The sequence below is a fragment of the Leopardus geoffroyi genome, chromosome B4 (genome assembly GCF_018350155.1).
Source record: "Leopardus geoffroyi isolate Oge1 chromosome B4, O.geoffroyi_Oge1_pat1.0, whole genome shotgun sequence".
In the NCBI taxonomy this organism is placed as follows: Eukaryota; Metazoa; Chordata; class Mammalia; order Carnivora; family Felidae; genus Leopardus; species Leopardus geoffroyi.
In genome coordinates this window covers 77277481-77295127 of record NC_059341.1, presented here as the reverse complement: position 1 = coordinate 77295127, position 17647 = coordinate 77277481, and the positions used below count along the sequence as shown (strand labels likewise).

The window sequence follows — 17647 nt, the reverse complement described above, 5'->3', positions numbered from 1 at the left end:
GTACCAGGGTGGGTCATGGTACAAAGGAAAGCCTTTACGAGGAAGCACTAATCCATCTTGGTACAGTGTTAAATGCCTCAGTAAGCTCAAATTGACTGGTTCCAGTGCGTCACAGCTTTGTATCCATTTTAATGCATTTTGTTCCACCGTTTAGAAAGGTAGGTGGCTGCTTTGATCCATAAAAGAGGCCAATAATTGTCCTGATAAAATGACACTAAATTGTTTTTGCTATGTGAAATCTATTTTAGGACTCTCATTTTGCAATACTGTCTTGGATTAGCAGGTTGGCCCAAAAGTCTAGTAGCAGAAACCCCACTATTCTATATGGAGTTCATTTTACCAGTCAGAAATCAGAAGCACAATCTGGGCTTGATGTGAATTAATATGCTATTGGTGTAGCAGACTTCCTGGAGGCTCATTTGCATAATGCTGTATTTTAATGTCTTCTGGTCTGTCTGTCCCATAAATTTGAGGTGAAGCTTTCTCCCCTGGTTAGCTAGGATGTTCTACTCTGCTTTGGTCTGCAGGAAAGACAGATTCAGCTGATTCGAGAGATGCTCATGTGTGACACATCTGGCAGCATTCAACTAAGTGAGGAGCAAAAATCAGCTCTGGCTTTTCTCAACAGGGGCCAACCATCTAGCGGCAATGCTGGGAACAAAAGGTGGGGAAACTGCATCTGTTGTTATCTGATCACAAGCAATGCAACTGTCAGAAGTTCTTGTTATCTGAACTCTTAAATATACAGCTTCTGGAATGTGTGCTGAATAAAGCAGAAAAAGACTTTGGAGGAAGGGTGGGTGGGAAATAAAGGCACAAAGACCTCCCTATTTCTTTTATCTTGTTTTGTTTTTGATCTTTCCTTAGGATGTGGTTTCACCCTGGGTAAAATTTTGATGTTGGCACTAAATTGCACATCAATAACTAATCCTACTCATTGCTAAGAAACCTAAAGGTGAAAGTGGCAGTTCAGCAATACTTTCAGTGTTTACTCTCCAGAGATCTCTTGTAGCTCTTCGGGTTTAGAAGGCCTTCTGTGAGACAAGACCAGACCATAATTTTGGTTCCACTGCATCACTATTTAAATAGTCTCAACCAGGCTTTGAATTTAACACCCCCAATATAATACGTAGGGAAAGGTCAGCACTCTTAAAGCTATTTATTTTGTTGCTTGGTTGTTTTATGGGGAATCTTTATAATTGAGAAGATATATGGGCTTAATTTCTTCAAAAGCTAATGCTGGGTAATACTCTTTCTTGTAGAAAGCAACCACAATTAGGATCAGATTAAACTTCATTCTTCTGCCTGTGAATTTTTAGTAGCCTATTCCGCAGGGAGTAGCACCCATGCTCCCAACTGTAACTTTCAACTGCTGCTGTGAAGTCTTTGCTGAAAAAGCAGCCTGCTGCGTGTGTACTCATGCACGTGCAGCTGCGCTCTCCCACGGAAACCATAGCAAGCAACCACCACAACTAGGCTTTGAGCTTGTAGTTGTCTCCATAGGAAAGTACTGCTGTGAAATTGCTGGTGTTACATGACCACTATGACTCGTTCTGGGTGTTCATGGATTTTGTATTCACAGTCTTCTCTAATACTGTATTGTTTGCCTCATCTAGATTGTCAACTATTGACGAATCTGGTTCCATTTTATCAGATATCAGCTTTGACAAGACTGATGAATCGCTGGTAATGAACATTTGATCTCTGAAAATTGTCTTTTTTTTTTCAACCCCTGCTCCCTTAGGAATATCTCCTGTCCTCTGAAGTTCCTTTATTACTGTTTTAATAGTTGATGTGTTACAGATACTGAGCTAGCATTTTAAGATAAAAGTCTACACGAGCTGTAAGAGACTGGCTTATACATTTAGTTTCTGGAAGCGAGAATATAGAATTCAGGGTTTGGCATGAGGTTAAATTTCTTTAGTGGATCTGTGAACTACTTGTACTAATTGACTATATCTTGGCTTATTAAAAAGCCCCAGCTAGCAATAAAAAAAAAAAAAAAAAAAAAGTTACCAAGACTCTACCCAGTCAGGGTTTATTTTCTGCTCTTGGAAATAATAGACTTGTGCCTTATTTCAGAATTAGTTTGATTCTTGAGGAAAACTAACTTCACAATTAGAAAGAAACCAATGCTCTGGAACTTTTGCCAGAAGACTGACAGAGTTTCCAGACACTCTGTAATGCTTTGCTCAACAATGGTTAATGTATCTAAACTCTTTGTTACCTTGCTTTTGTGGGGCAGCACCTTTTTCTTAACCTAAGGTGGTGGTTCTGCATAAAAGGTCATCTCCTGAGATTTCAGTCTTTGTTTGATGTTCAGAAGCTGGTGGTTTATTGCTTTGTGTATCTTTCCTGTTTTGCTGGCTGAAAGCTAGCAAATCAATAAATCAGGAGGTTATCCGTGGTTGGTTTTCTGATAGCAAAATAAGTGACAGCTACTTGTTACGTGGGCTAGGAGCGTTGTGTCCCAAATCAGTGTTTGAGGAAATCATTGCCATTTTATAGATATAAGTACTAATACTAAGTACCCCTTTTTGGAATAAGGAATGATATGAATAGGTCTGGAATATATACTAAAACTAGAATGGGGTGCCTGGGTGGCTCAGTTGGTTAAGTGTCCAACTTTTAGTTTCAGCTCAGGTCATGCATGATCTTATGGTTCCTTGAGCTCGAGCCCCACATCAGGCTCCGCACTGGCGGTGTGGGCCTACTTTTGATTGTCTCTCTCCCTCTCTCTGGCTCTTTCTTTCTCGCAAAATAAATAAGTAAAAACTTAAAAAAAAAAAGTAGAACATATTCATAACTGATTTTGGAGCTAGACCTATTTATGGTATATCTGTTGTAACCGAAACTGAATCAAACCATGAGTAGCTAAATTACTTGACTGTGAATTAGGGAGATTAAATTTATTTAGCTAAGCTACGATTTGCTATGTACTACTGTTTCTGGGGTTTGTGTTTTCAGGGATTATGAGGAGTAAGGAAGTCACAGGTAGCTACTAAAACTGAATGTAAATGGTTAAAATAAGTGAAGTGAAACTAGACTACAGTAAAAAATAATTCTTTAGTGGTGAATGTCTTTGTTGGGGCCCAAGGAAGAGGGATGTTTGAGAAACAAAACCTAAACTGGAACTAAAGTGGGTATATATTGTGCAGAACATCTGATTAAGTAATAATAATCCCTTAAGAGCAAGAATCACATCTAACACCATCAGTATAGCGCCTAAGATTCTGTAAGTTCTAAAACGAATTACAAAAATAATCAGAAATAAAGGACCAGGCACTGGAGATAATCACGACAGAAGTTGATTCTTTAACCTTTTCTGCCTCTGAGGTATTGATTCCTGATTCTATTATAATAGCTTCAATTTTGGAAAGAAAGCATGTTAACATACTATCGCTCTGTAGCTACACTTGAGACCCTCCCTTCCCCCTCTCCTCAAATTGTAAGTTAGGTAGCCTGAGTCAGAAAGCCTTTAAAGTTCTCTGTAAGTTTATTTGCACAGGGTTTAGGGGAGGCCTAACCACAGGAAAGAATTAATACACTGTAATTGTCAACAGGATTGGGATTCTTCTTTGGTAAAGACTTTCAAACTGAAGAAGAGAGAAAAGAGGGTAGGTATGGTTTTGTTTAATTTTTGTTGCCGTTTTTACAAAATAGCAATAAAAGATTTTCTCTAGAATTTTTGCCTAGATACAGCATTCCTGACCCGTTGCTCTAGTCATTGTTAAACACTGACTACAAAATGAATTTATGCTGGGGGGCAGCATTGATGTTCCTTAAGGTAGGAACTCAGGGCAGAATCTTGTCCTATTTCACTGTTCTGGCTGCTTCAGTTCATTCATGGGGTGGAAGAGGATATACTTAAGTTTGTTTTCAGTTGTCATATGTATTTTTACGCAGTACTTTTGTACTCTAATAAAATTTTCAGATGAAATGTGTGTATAATGGGATATGCGGAGATCTGTCTGTGTGCAGTTGTTCAGGGTACTTCATATGTTTCCAGAGTCTTCATGTACTTAGATAGGATTACAGCTGTACTCTTTCTGGTGCTGTCATCTAGATTTTTCCAAAGCTTGCTTGTTTCTTCTAGGGCACTGAGGGCATTTTTGTATTGGTACAATGTAAGCTTTAAGAAATGGAAATAGAATGGGAGAGAGCACATTGTCATTTACCATAGCCCTGGTAGCTAGGACTTGCACCAGGTTGTCTAATGGAATAATTTTGTCTTCTGTGCTTCAGATCTTCTATTTGGCACTGAACTTATTGGTCTTTGTTTCCTTTCTAGCGTTCTAGTAGCCGACAATTCGTTGATGGTCCCCCTGGACCTGTAAAAAAGACTCGTTCCATTGGCTCCACAGTAGACCAGGTAAGAAGATTCAGGCCAAGAGAATTGTGGTTGTGAACACATCAGAGATTAGTGGCCCCAAGCATTAAAAATCCTGAGTCAACGTTGCAGTGTTATTTTGAGAGAGAGATTTGGTGAGTTTTTCAATGTAATAGGCTCCTCATCATCCTTATGAATGGAATTATTCTGAATAAACAACTCTCAGCTTTATATTTGATTCTTCATTGCTTGTATGTGTGCCTCTGTGACACACATATATATATTTTTTCAGTTTTTTTTTTTTACTTTTGAGAGAGAAAGAGACAGAGCATAAGCGGGGGAGAGGCAGAGAGAGGAGACCCAGAATCCAAGCAGCAGGCTCCAGGCTCTGAGCTGTCAGCACAGAGCCCGACGCGTGGCTCAAACCCCACGAACCGTGAGATTATGACCTGAGCCAAAGTCGGAGCCTCAACCAACTGAGCTACCCAGGCGCCCCTGTATATATTTTTTTCAATATTCTTTTTATTTGTGTATTTAGTTTTTAGTTTTTGAGAGAGAGAGAGTGTGTGCGTGTGAGCAGGAGAGGGACAGAGGGAGAGAGAATTTTAAGTCGGCTCCAGCCCAGCACAGAGCCCGAGGGGGAGCTCCATCTCACAACCATGAGATCATGCCCTGAACCGAAATCAAGAGTCGGGCACTTAACTGATGAAGCCACCCAGGTGCCCCTGTTTTTTTGTTCTGAAGTATGAGGTTTCAACTTAAGAGTGTTTTGAGCTGGGTCCTTAAGTCCTGACCAAGATCCAGGAACTTTTCAACCACTCCAAAACACCCTATGGAGGGGTGTTTAGCGGAGGGGAAATTAGATTCACATGTTTATTCTTTGCTCATTTCTGTTTTTGTTTCCAGGGGAATGAATCCATAGTTGCAAAAACTACAGTGACTGTTCCCAATGATGGCGGGCCCATTGAAGCTGTGTCTACAATTGAGACTGTGCCATATTGGACGAGAAGCCGAAGGAAAACAGGTCCACTGGGTTTTTGGTTAAATTGCCTGTGTAAAGCAACTGGTAAAATTTGGGGAGACTTGGTTTTTTAGAATCCTTCCTTCGTTTCTTGCACGTTTCTGCACGGTATCATACTCTGCCTTTGGGTTGCTAGCCTGGCCTAGGCCACTTGTGTATAACTTGTTATTCTTGAACTGATTTTTCTGCATAGCTGTTGTAGTCACTTCTGATTATGGTTACAAATTACTGGTTGTCTACCAGTTATTTTAGAATCAGGGTTAAAATTCATAAGGGACAAAATATTAAGACACAAAGGCTTAAAGTTGGTTGTTTTCTAGGTACCTTACAACCTTGGAACAGCGACTCTACCTTGAGCAGCAGGCAGCTGGAGCCAAGAACGGAGACAGACAGTTCCGGCACTCCACAGAATAATGGAGGGATGCGCCTGCATGACTTTGTCTCTAAGACGGTAGATCCGTGATTCTCCTTCTTTTGGGCACACTTAATTTTTTTTCTCTTTTAATGTTTGTTTATTTATCTTTTTAATGGAAAATTTTAATTTAGTTTTTGGGTTTTTTTCGAAAGAGAGGGAGCATGAGAGCATGCGTGAGTGGGGGGGGGGGCAGAGAGAGAGGGGGACAGAGTTTCCAAAGCGGGCTCTGCACTGAGCAGAGAGTCCGATGTGGGGCTCAAACTTACAATTCATGAGCTCACGACCTGAGCTGAAGTTGGATGCTTAACTGAGCCACCCAGGCACCTTAGGGCACACTTAGTTTTTTGATTGTGAAATTAATATATACCAGGAGCAGATTTAAATAACTTAGTGTTAGAAAGTTAAATGTCACGTCTCCTTCTTTCGTTTCCACTTATCAGGGCTAACTGCTGGTTACAGAAGGTGTGTATCTTTCCATTCTGTGAGTAATGTTAAATTAAAACAAAGCCAATTTTTCAGAAACAATTGTTTATGCTTTTCGGTGATACATATTTACATTGTATTCTTAAAAATAGCATGTATTACATTTGTCCCATTGGATTTCCTCATAAAAACCCAAGCAAACTGACTGAGGCTCAGAAGAATCAATTGCGTTGTTGAGCCACAGGACAGTAAGTGGCAGATTTAACACGGAGGTTCTGTGACTCCTTGTCAGCAGATTCTTTCCACTACTCTACACTGCCCACTTCCAGGTGGATGACCTTATGCAAGTTACACAGGCTGTTTTTGCTTCTATTCCCTTATCTTAAAACAAAGAAAACAAAACCTATATTGTAGGATTATTGCGAGAATTACACAAATAAGTGTAAAGGAATTAGGAGGTTGTTGGTTGTTGATGATGATAATTTTCTAATTCAGACCGTTCTGTTCTTTCTGCCCTCTTTTGTTCTCAGGTTATTAAACCTGAATCTTGTGTTCCATGTGGAAAGCGGATAAAGTTTGGCAAGCTGTCTCTGAAGTGTCGAGATTGTCGTGTGGTCTCTCATCCAGAATGTCGGGACCGCTGTCCCCTTCCCTGCATTCCTACCCTGATAGGAACACCTGTCAAGATTGGAGAGGTATGACCACATGTATGACAGCTGTGGCAGCTGTCCTTGTGTTATGGCTTCTTTAGCTTTTCCAAAGCTTACTGTCCGTTTTTATCCTAAAATAAGTGATACGAAGCATATTTTTTTCCATGAATGTTGAAGAGAAATTATAAAATGTTAATTTGCAGGAGAGTCCTGCTTGGGTTTGTCTATTTAGTAACTTTTCTACACCAAACTCCTCTTCCCTTCCCTTCTCTCCCTCCCTTTCTCCCACCCTGTCCCCTCTTCCCTACTCATACTCTTTCCTTTCCTTCCCTTTCCTCCTTTCCTTCCTTATTCCTTTCCCTTCCTTTCCTTTCCTCTTCTCTTCCTTCCCCTCCACACTCTATTCCTATTTTGTAAAATTTCAAACATATACAGAAGTAGAGAGATTAGAATAACTAATCCGTGGTTCCTGTCACTCAACTTCTGTGATTACTACTTCATGTCCAATTTTGATTTATCAATACCCCCATGTCCTCCTGGCCCTGTGTAGTGAATTGTGTTGAAACAAATCCCAGCCATCCTGTAATTTCATCTGTGAATGTACTTTCTCTTATGTTAGAGATATTCTATACTAGGCTATTAAGATTAGATTGCTTATTTCTAAACATTGATTCAGTCTGTTAATAAATTATTTATTGTATGACCAGTGTTAAGATTCAAAACAAAATGATTATGCTGCTATCCAGCCCCCAGCAAATCAAATGTTACTTTTTTTAATCTTAGGAGTTCTTATTTATGCATGTAATTGGTTACAAATTTTCTGTACTCTGATATAGAACCATGGAGTTCTCCCCTACAGGTATGTTTGTGTCCTGAGCAACTGTGACTGTGTTAAATAATTTTTCTTACTAAGAGTAATAAAAGTGTAAAAAGGTTTTCTTTTTTAGAATAATAAATTAGTTTATATTAAAGGCTACACCTGTAATCTTGTCACTGCTTGTTTTCTGAGGCCCTTGAGTAGAAGAGAAGCAGGAGTAGAGTTGTAGATAGTGGTCATATTACTTGTTCATGCAAGAATGTGGTACGTGACCAGAAACCAGTCCTGGTGTGGAGGTAGGAAAAAAAAACAACAAACGGAGAGTCTCTGTTCTAATGTATGCTTTGGGAACAGGAATTTAAAAGTAAACATGACGTCCCAACCTAAGCATGAGTTTGGAGACGTTTTTCCTATTCATCTTCATTTGCTGGTCTAAGTGGTAATAAATAATAACTTAAAACTCTCCCTTTTCAGGGAATCCTGGCAGATTACGTGTCCCAGACTTCTCCAATGATTCCCTCCATTGTTGTCCATTGCGTAAATGAGATTGAGCAGAGAGGGCTGACAGAGGTAAGAGTCAACCTTCAGAGAGCGTGAATCTGTTATTTGTGGTAATGATTAGGAGGTTCTTTCTGAAAGTGTCACCTTGATAATAGACAGGCCTGTATCGGATCTCTGGCTGTGACCGGACAGTAAAAGAGCTGAAAGAGAAATTCCTCAGAGTGAAAACTGTACCCCTCCTCAGCAAAGTGGATGATATCCATGCTATCTGTAGCCTCCTGAAGGACTTCCTTCGAAATCTCAAAGAACCCCTTCTGACCTTTCGGCTAAACAAGACTTTCATGGAAGCAGCAGGTAAGAGTAGATCTTTAATTCTAGAATGTGAGTGCCCCAGGGGCAGGAATTTTTGACTCTTCTGTTTACTGCCCAGTACGGTGCCTGCCATATAGTAGATGCTCAGATACTTTGATGAAGAATGCCTGTATCCATGTTCCTGGTGCCTGTCCTCTTCCTGTCTAAACTATACAGGGAGCTAACAGGGTTTGTTGTTGTTGTTATTTTTGGTAGAGTTTGAGATTGTCATTTTGAACTTGGAGCCATCTTTGGTTTCTTTTCCCCCACACCACATTTAATCCATTGGCAAATCTTGTCAGCAGAGGTCTTGTAAAATTTATCTTAAAATTGAAATTTGCCACTCCTACTACTACCCCTCTTGACATCTCTCATCCTGGAGTGACAGAAGAACCTAGTGTTTTCCCTTTTCTACTCTGGCCCTCGACACTGTGATCCTCATATAGTATCCAGAGGGATCCTTTTAAAATTTATATTAGATGATAGCCCTTCTGTCTTTAGTATCTCCAGTGGTTTCCCATCACTCTCGGAATAAAATCCACAGCCCTTAACATGGCCCCAAAGACCCCACCTGTATGAGCCGGCTCCTTACGTCTCTAGCATCATTTCTCTCCATGCCCTTCCCTTCTTTCTTCTTCTCCACTTGTTGGGGTTCTTGCGACTCTTAGCACTTGACAAGCTCACTCCCATCTTGAGGCCCTCGCATTTGTTATTATTTCAGCCTGGAATGTATTTGCATGATTTGCCCTTCCTTCCTCCCTTTCTTTCTTTTGGGTTTCTTCTTGGGTGTCTTGTCCTCAAAAACACCTTTCCTGACCACCTTGTCCAAAATAACTGCTCCCATTACTTTCTAGCCTCCCCTGTGTATCACTACCTGATAGATACCTGCTTTTTGACTGACTCCTCTAATAGAATGTAAGTTCCATGAGGCAAAGTCTTTGCTTAATTCCGCTTTACCTGAGCACTTAGAATAGTACCTGGTACATAGTGGGCCCTTGAACATGTTTTATAGATGAAAACCTTCTTGGTAATTGTAGTCGCTGCAGGTATAGGCCTGCCTTCCCAGCACAAGGCTTGCTAGCTGCTTTCCCTAACTGCAGGGGCCGATTTTTGTGAAGGTTCCGATTTCTAATATTGAGCTGTTGGCTAGTGTCCTGCTTGTTAATGAAACTGGAGTTTGTTTCAGTCATGAACCTAATCAGAAGTTTCAGAAGCTTACTGTATAGATGACACTTTGTGGTCGATCACTTGGAAGCCCGCTGTCAAGAGAAAGAAGTCTAGGCCTCTTGGTTCTTTCCTTTCATTTACAGAAATCCCAGATGAGGACAACAGCAAAGCTGCCATGTACCAGGCTATTGGTGACCTGCCCCAGGCCAACAGAGACACATTAGCTTTCCTTATGATTCACTTGCAGAGGTGAGTAGCAGAAACTTGTTTCTGAGAGGTTGGGAATTTGCCACTGGGAGCATAATGTGGGTTGGGTGTTAGGGAGGGAACGTGAGGGGTGAATTGTTTTCTGGTAGATCTTATATTTTGGTCTGCATTTAAGTGGATGGACAAAGTCTTCTAATTGAATGTTCTCTTGTTTAGAGTGGCTCAGAGCCCAAATACTAAAATGGATGTGGCTAATCTGGCTAAAGTCTTTGGGCCTACCATAGTTGCCCATGCTGTGCCTAATCCAGATCCAGTGGTAATGTTGCAGGACATCAAACGTCAGCCCAAGGTAGACAAGTGCATTTTGTGTGTGTGTGTGTGTGTGTGTGTGTGTGTAACACGTATGTGTGTTAATGTTATGCGAGTTTTAATGTATTTCATAAATACACAAAAACTTGTGTAACATTTCATATATATATATAAACTTGTGTAACATGATAAAATGAGAGAGTGGTGAGAGGTAAGCCCTGAGGTTTGGGGGTGTGCTAACATGTTTGGTGGCTTTTTAGGTGGTAGAGTGCCTGCTTTCACTGCCCCTGGAATATTGGAGTCGGTTCATGATGGTAGAACAAGAGAACGTTGACCCCATGCATGTCATTGAAAATTCAAATGCCTTTTCAACACCACAGACCCCAGATATTAAAGGTAAGGCCCGAGTTGTGCTTTTTTTTTTTGTTTTTTTTTTAATAGTAGGCCAAAGTAGGGCTTGAATTCATGACCCTGAGTTTGAGACCTGAGCTGAGATCATAGTCAGATGCTTAACCAACTGAGCCACCCAGGTGCCCCCCAAGTTATGTTTCTTAAGGGACCTGACTTCTTCTCTAGTTCTGGCTATTTACTCTCTTCCTGCCTTTGCTAGAGCTATTTGGAATTCATATTCTTCAATAAAAAATTTTAAATTCATTATGAGGATTCTAACATTAAAGAAAATTTGTACAGTTCTACTATCCTTATTTTTTTTTATATTCATGAAACATGGTTCTCCTTTTCTTTATATACATATGGATATTTTAAAAATATAACAATTCAGATATAGTTTGATCTTATTTCACGTAGCATAATGTGAGAACTTTTCCTGTTACTATGTATCACTTTTATGGTTGTAAACTATAATTTAGTTACATGTTCTATTAAGAATTGGTGTTATTTATAACATATATGCCACGTCTTCTTTATCCATTCATCCATCGATGGACATTTGGGCTCTTTCCATACGTTGGCTATTGTTGATAACCAACTTGATTTCTTAAAGGCTTTTGCCAATTTGTATTGCCACCAAAAATGCACGAGGCTGGTTTCTTCCAACTTTTACTGGCATTGGAGACCTATTCTTTATTTTTGCAAGATCCCTTTTTTTTTTTTTTAAACGTTTATTTACTTTGAGAGAGCACGAACAGGGGTGGGGCAGAAAGAGATGGGGACAGAGAGAGAATCTCAAGCAGGCTCCACACACACACACACACAGCATGGAGCCCGATGCAGGACTCAATTCCATGACCATGAGGTCATGACCTGAGCCTAAATCAAGAGTCGGGCATTTCACTGACTGAGCCACCCAGGTGCCCCAAGATCCTTTTTAAGAAAGCATACTGTTTTTTCTAATACAGGTAAGAACCAAATGATCAGACGTTAGATTTGTGAAAGCTGGAGTTTGAGAATGGCCTCAATCAGGAAGTGAAAGTCAGCTATTCATTGAGCAGTTGCCCGCACAGTTCAAAAGATATACTGCTGTGTTACAAGACAATGACAGAAATGATCTCTGGGACTTTGGGCCTCTAACCTTAGCTCTTAAGTGCTTCATGGCATACTCAACTTAAAACTGGCCACTGACAAGGGTGCTTTCCTTTTTGTGCCTCCTTTAAAAATATGTCTTAACTTTGATTAAAGTGAGTTTACTGGGGCCCGTGACCACTCCTGAGCATCAGCTTCTCAAGACTCCTTCATCTAGTTCCCTGTCGCAGAGAGTCCGCTCCACCCTCACCAAGAACACGCCCAGGTATGTGGAACTGGCTGGCTTTGGAAGTAAAATAGGGCTGCTTCCTTAGGCCTCTTCCTATCACACCAAAGCTTATTGAAAGAAAAATTGAATGAGACCTGAGCTAGCAAGTAGGCATTAAAAGGTAATCTGGAGCCATAACAACCCCCTTTTTAAAAGGGTCTAAAGGTTTTGTTTCCCCTCTCTCATCTCAGGTGACAAAGAGTTGTTTACAGAGTAGTTGTGGAGGGCTTCCGATTTTTAGATGATAATATTAAATAATGTTACAGTTTACCTTTTTTTATAGACTCTTTTTTCAGTTCATTTTCTTTTTCTTTAGATTTGGGAGCAAAAGCAAATCTGCCACCAACTTAGGACGACAAGGCAACTTTTTTGCTTCTCCAATGCTCAAGTGAAGTCATGTCTCCTGTTACTTGCCAGCATTTCCTGACTGCAGGAAGGCTGCACCTGTACTCTCTGCTCTGCAGCCTCCTGGACTCATTACTACTTTTAGCATTCTCCAGGCTTTTAATCAAGTTTAATTGTGCATGGGGGTTTTATTAAAACTATATATATCTCCCTCTCTTTCTCCTCAAGTAATGTAATATCAACACCTTGTGCAGTCATTGTTGGGAACTTGGGAGATCTCTACTGCGGTAGAAAGGATGATACAGAATTCGTTGTGATTTTGTGGGGAGGCTGGAAGAAGGTGCATCCCCTTGGCTTAAAGCCAAATGCTGCTCATGGAAGTGATCTTTCTCTGGTGTTATTTAGAACTAATTTCCCTGAGACAATGACAGAATCCCCACCTCTTTGTTAAGATTGACTTGTCTCAGGGTGGGAGGTGGGAGGGCAGGGTAAAAAAAGGTTGGACAGAGGATTTGGGAGGGCTCCTTCTGAGAACTTGGAAGATCTTCCCCCGGCGTGAACTAAGCTATCATGTGGAGCCTTCATAAAAATGGGATAGGACGAGGACAGAACTAGTAATGGGGGTGTGCTTAGCTTTGATTTGGATCGATTAGGTTTAATAGTGTTAAGTGGCACAACCTTGTAAAAGTGATATTCCTACTTGTATTTATCTCTAATGGGCCTCTGGCTGGACTTTGGGTTTGGCTGGGGTCAAAGCCAGTTTGCACTTCGGTTGAATTCATTCTGATGCTTGACCCTCCTGTCCCCTTGTCCATTGGAGCCCTACTTCTAAAGGTCATATGTCATCTATTTGGCGTCCCAGTTTGCAATTAAGAGTAGGCTATAAGGGAGATTGTCAATATTTTGTGTGGCAAGAAATGCCACACTCATTTTGTCTTTGCACTTTGGTTGCTAAACTCTTCCTATGGAACACAGCCACAGCTAGATAAATATGAACTTGTTCTTTTATTAAAATTATTTCCAATATCTATAAAAATGCTTTTTTCTGTAGAATGTTTTTGACCCATAGCGACCCTTTTCTGTAAAACACATATTTGGAAAAAAGTAAATAGTTTTTTCAAAATGACTATGAGGTTGATTTTCTTGTCTTGGAAGGTAACCTTCAACACCTTTTTTTAAGAAAATATTTTTCCTCAGCGTTTAGGTCTATTATTCATTTTCATTCCCTTCCCTCCCCCAATGCTGTCACCACCAGGAGTTTGTTTCTTCATTCCTCATTGTCTTTCATCGTCCAAATTGAAGTCCTAGATTTGTCCTTTGACTGTTACCTCTCATCTGAGGAAACCACTTTAAACAAAAACCAAACTTTTTAAACAAGTCTTTAGGGACCAGAATGATGCAGTTAAAAAAAAAAAAAAAAAAAAACCAACTCTGGCTGGCTGACTGCCTGGAACATCCTTCACTGCTGGAAGTGCCTCTGGAGTGAGCTGGGATGATTAACTGAGGGCACCTGCACTTGGAACTCTGAAGCTGGTGAACAGAATGTATCTGAGATTGAGCGTAAACAGTTGCAGGCTTAATATGTAACTGCTGAGAGAGGAGGCAACCTACTGGCTCTTTTCCCGGGAGGTGGCAGCTCTCACAGCAGGGAGATTTTGCCTCAGCAAATTGAAAGAGGCTGGGTCCTCTCTCCTCTTCCCCCCACCCCCTATACACACACACGCCTGTTAAGTTTTATTTTTAATTGTTTTAACTTTGTCCTAGATGCCATCTCTTTTCTTATGTCTGTGCAAGCCTGGTGTTGGCCCGGTTCCATATTTGCTGTTCTGTAGTATCTCCCCTCGGTGCATTTTAAGTCACTAATGTGGAGGAAGCAAATGGATTGTAGAATGTTAGTGAAGGCAAGACTACCCTATGCAGGAACTGATGGCCCATTAACGAAAAAGGAAATGGTCCTGTGTGTCAGATGTTGGCAGCCAGTTGCTCGGTTTTGGACTAGGCCAAGAGACCTCAGCCGTGAAAATAATTCTGATATTAGCAAAGGGAAATATGTACCCACCTTCAACTTCTTTAATAGTTCTTCATGTGGAACAGCTCGACTTTCGAGGGCTTTCTTAATTCAGTTGTGTCGCCTTGATGTGAGATTTAAGGAAAGGGTCCGGTGCTTTGGAGTAGCCGTCACACTGGCTCCTGCTCCTCACCCGTTCTGATGCTGCCTCTTACTCTGCCTGTAATGCAGTTAATGCAGCTTTCCTCTCTCACTTGCTAATAACCAGAATCTAAATCTTTAAATCCTTTCTCCATCAGTCTAGGTAAGACGCCTAAGTTTGATGTTTATTTAACTGGACAAGCATTACATGGTTTGATTCAGCAGCAACAATTTGCATTTATTACTGGGTATGTAATGATTTCTCCTTCCTTAAGAAGGCAAATTCATTGCTTGCAGAAATAGAAGGCACCTGAATTTCCATCACAGGACAAGAGTGTTCAAGTGATTTACCGTGACAAAAATGGTCAGTTTTGGCTACGAACTGCACCTGTGGCATTGAAAGGGGTCTTGAATTCTTAAATTCATGCCTAAATTACTGGGCAGCACAAAGTGACGAATGCTGAGTGAGTGCAGGGAGCAAAGCTATCAGCCTTGCTGGGTTTGTTTTGTTACAGTAGGGCCTCCCTGCCCACCTCAAGCTTCAGACACACACACGCACCCCTCATATACATATGGTATGTGATTTCCCGTTGGAAAAGCATCTGGGAGACCCATTGTGGCAAGCCTGGCATACCGAGCAGCGGTTTGCTTAAGCACGTGTCACCTTTTCTTAGGCTCAGCTGTGAGCAGGGAAGGAGCTGTTATGGAGTCCCGATCTGGGAAGGAAGGGAGGCACAGAGCTCAGTGTTCAAGTCGGCACAGTGCATACAGTAGGGTGTCTTGATCCATGTGCTTTGATGATTTCCTTGATCACGACTCCGGTTTCAGCCACTGGTGTGAAAAGCTGTTAAGCATGCAGAGTCGGGGCATGTTAGTCATTGTGCTTTTAGTGTAAACAGGATTTGGAGACTGGTCACTTAACCTAGGAATTTAGTGATAAAAAAAAAAAAAAAAAAAAGTCTCCCTGTAGGTGGTCTATTTTGTAAATAAGTGAAGGCCCCGAGCCAGGGGGTCCTTACCTTGTGTAATTTATTAGACTCTGGTTCTCAGAGTCTGTATTTGTTGATGGTTTCTATTCACGAAGTCAGGCAGAAGGCAGTTTGACGTCACCAGGAATAACCTTGTAGTGTGTGGGAGCCTTGTCCTCCGCGGTTGTGTGGGATGGGAAAGGAGGCCACTTTTCAGGGACTCAGAGTTGGAAGCAGGAATTTTCCTTTTGTCTACCTTCTCCCTTTGTAACTCTTGCCAGTTTCATTTAGTTGCATTGTTTTTATACAGATTGCTCTCACATCTCACACAGTTGGACACCATCTGCGTGCTAGGCTCAGACACGTGTAAGTGGATATTTAGATTTCTAATAAAGCACTTGCCAGTTAATATCCTCTCCGGCCATCAGTAAAGATGGAATTAACTGATTCCTCTAGGAAATGCGATACGGTGATCGACAATATATCAAGTGCTTTCATTCATCATCTTACTTGATGTCACAACACCCATGTGGGGTGGGCAGGTGATCTTATCCCAACTGGTAAATTCAGAGGGGTGATTTGGCATAAATTTCTACAAACTAATCTCTAGTTTAGCTAGGATAAGAACCTGGGGATTAGAACTCCCACCGGAGTTCAGCTGTGGTGCTTGCTATTTAAATCAGCATTGTGGGGTCTGTTGGAATATTATTAGGTATGTAAATGATTCCACTCAGGGCTGTATGTGGATGTGCTTATGTATAGATGACCCAGAAGGAGCAGGGTGGCCTAGACTGCCGGGAAAAGCATTTGGGACAGGAGAATGGAATGTCTTTCTTAATGGTTGGGCTTATTGTCTTATAGAGGTGGAAGTCCTGGGCATGGTGATCCAGGGCTATTTTCTTCTTCTTTTTTAATATTTATTTTTGAGAGAGAGAGATATGGGCAGGGAAAGGGGAGAGAGAGAGGGTGACACAGAATCTGAAGCAGGCTCCAGGCTCTGAGCTGTCAGCACAGAGCCCGATGTGGGGCTCAAAGCCACAAACCACAAGATCATGACCTGAGCCGAAGTTGGACGCTTAACCGACCGAGCCACCCAGGCGCCCCTCCAGGGCTGTTTTCTGTGTGGAAGGAGGAGGATGTGTTGGTGTGAATGTTTGCTGTTCCTCCTTGTGGGAGTCAGTTCTTGGGTCACCCGTGTGCATCTTGTGTGCTCTGAAGCTCAGAGCCAAGAATAGGCAAGTCTCTGAGCCAAAGTCATCAGCCTGCTTCTAGAAACGTGTCAGCGGATTAGCTTATTGGCTTTCCCCCTGAGTGGCATTAGCTCTCACCCCATCTCATGTTCACCATCTGGCTTTGAGTAAGAAGTCTTCAAGTGATCTCTCTTGAGTAGCCTGCTCTGTGCCAGGGCTTTCTGAGGGCTGTTCAGCTTTCTTCCTCATCAACCCCAGGACCCGTTGCTCTCCAAGAAGTAGTCTGTTGTGTCCACACATACGCACACCTGGCATCAGAAGAATACTTCAGGCCTCAGAGGGAACAAAATCAGCTCAAAGGAGAATGAGTTTGTGTGGTCAGTGGCCTAAAGTCTTTTGTTGTCAAAACAAGTGGATTTGTCTTTAGGTAAGTTTTTAAAATGGAGTTGCTGGGGCGCTTGGGTGGCTCAGTCGGTTAAGCATCCAACTTCAGCTTAGGTCATGATCTCACAGCTCGTGAGTTCAAGCCCCGAGTGTGGCTCTGTGCTGACAGCTCAGAGCCTGGAGCCTGCTTCTGATTCTGTGTCCCTCTCTCTCTCTGCCCCTCCCCTGTTCCCTCTCTCTCTCTCTCTCTCTCTCTCAAAAAACTAAATAAGCATTAAAAAATAATAAAATAAAATGGAGTTGCTCCTGCCACAGAGAAAGCTCTTCCTGCCTGTGAGATAGTACAGTTTGTGCAGATTTTAGGAGAGCAAGACAACGAAGGGGCTGGGATTTTTCTTCCTCATTGGAAAGCGAGGCCTCAGGTGGGCTGCGTAAATGAACCACCTCTCCTCCTCCCAGGGAGCTGGCTCCTTTCTCCTCTTAGGTTAATATACGTTGACCGGGGCTAAACGCCTGATGCTTCTGGACAGAGTCCAGCCCCTCAGCAGAGCAGCCGCACTGGGGAGATACAGCTGCTGGCATTAAAGGGCTAAGCCCTTTCCAGCTGCTTTGCTTTAACGGGAACTGCCTGCAGTCGGCAGCTTAACGGAGCTGTTTTAGCCCGATTAGG

At 41.8% G+C, this 17647-nt stretch overlaps 1 protein-coding gene and 2 long non-coding RNA genes across 10 annotated transcripts in view; 2 read left to right on the top strand and 1 right to left on the bottom strand.

The window, feature by feature from the left end:
- Nucleotides 1–13412, top strand: part of RACGAP1 (Rac GTPase activating protein 1) — a 28310-nt gene extending 14898 nt beyond the window's left edge. For all 8 annotated transcript variants that reach the window (XM_045466229.1, XM_045466234.1, XM_045466231.1 and 5 more), the window contains 14 exons: nucleotides 528–664; nucleotides 1617–1686; nucleotides 3564–3617; nucleotides 4292–4372; nucleotides 5237–5354; nucleotides 5672–5802; nucleotides 6720–6884; nucleotides 8131–8226; nucleotides 8313–8511; nucleotides 9819–9924; nucleotides 10099–10231; nucleotides 10452–10587; nucleotides 11830–11938; nucleotides 12258–13412. In XM_045466229.1, the coding sequence (XP_045322185.1) occupies nucleotides 528–664; nucleotides 1617–1686; nucleotides 3564–3617; nucleotides 4292–4372; nucleotides 5237–5354; nucleotides 5672–5802; nucleotides 6720–6884; nucleotides 8131–8226; nucleotides 8313–8511; nucleotides 9819–9924; nucleotides 10099–10231; nucleotides 10452–10587; nucleotides 11830–11938; nucleotides 12258–12333 (1611 nt within the window). In that variant the 3' untranslated portion in view covers nucleotides 12334–13412. The remainder of the gene's footprint in view (nucleotides 1–527; nucleotides 665–1616; nucleotides 1687–3563; nucleotides 3618–4291; nucleotides 4373–5236; nucleotides 5355–5671; nucleotides 5803–6719; nucleotides 6885–8130; nucleotides 8227–8312; nucleotides 8512–9818; nucleotides 9925–10098; nucleotides 10232–10451; nucleotides 10588–11829; nucleotides 11939–12257) is intronic.
- A 601-nt stretch (nucleotides 13413–14013) lies between these two features.
- LOC123591676 lies at nucleotides 14014–14690 on the bottom strand. Its single transcript, XR_006709445.1, has 2 exons — nucleotides 14346–14690; nucleotides 14014–14145 (listed from the first exon to the last, which is right to left on the bottom strand). It is a non-coding gene; the product is annotated as an uncharacterized LOC123591676 (long non-coding RNA).
- A 1828-nt stretch (nucleotides 14691–16518) lies between these two features.
- Nucleotides 16519–17647, top strand: part of LOC123590313 — a 52655-nt gene continuing 51526 nt past the window's right edge. Inside the window, exon 1 of the long non-coding RNA XR_006708716.1 lies at nucleotides 16519–17020. This is a non-coding gene — a long non-coding RNA (uncharacterized LOC123590313). The remainder of the gene's footprint in view (nucleotides 17021–17647) is intronic.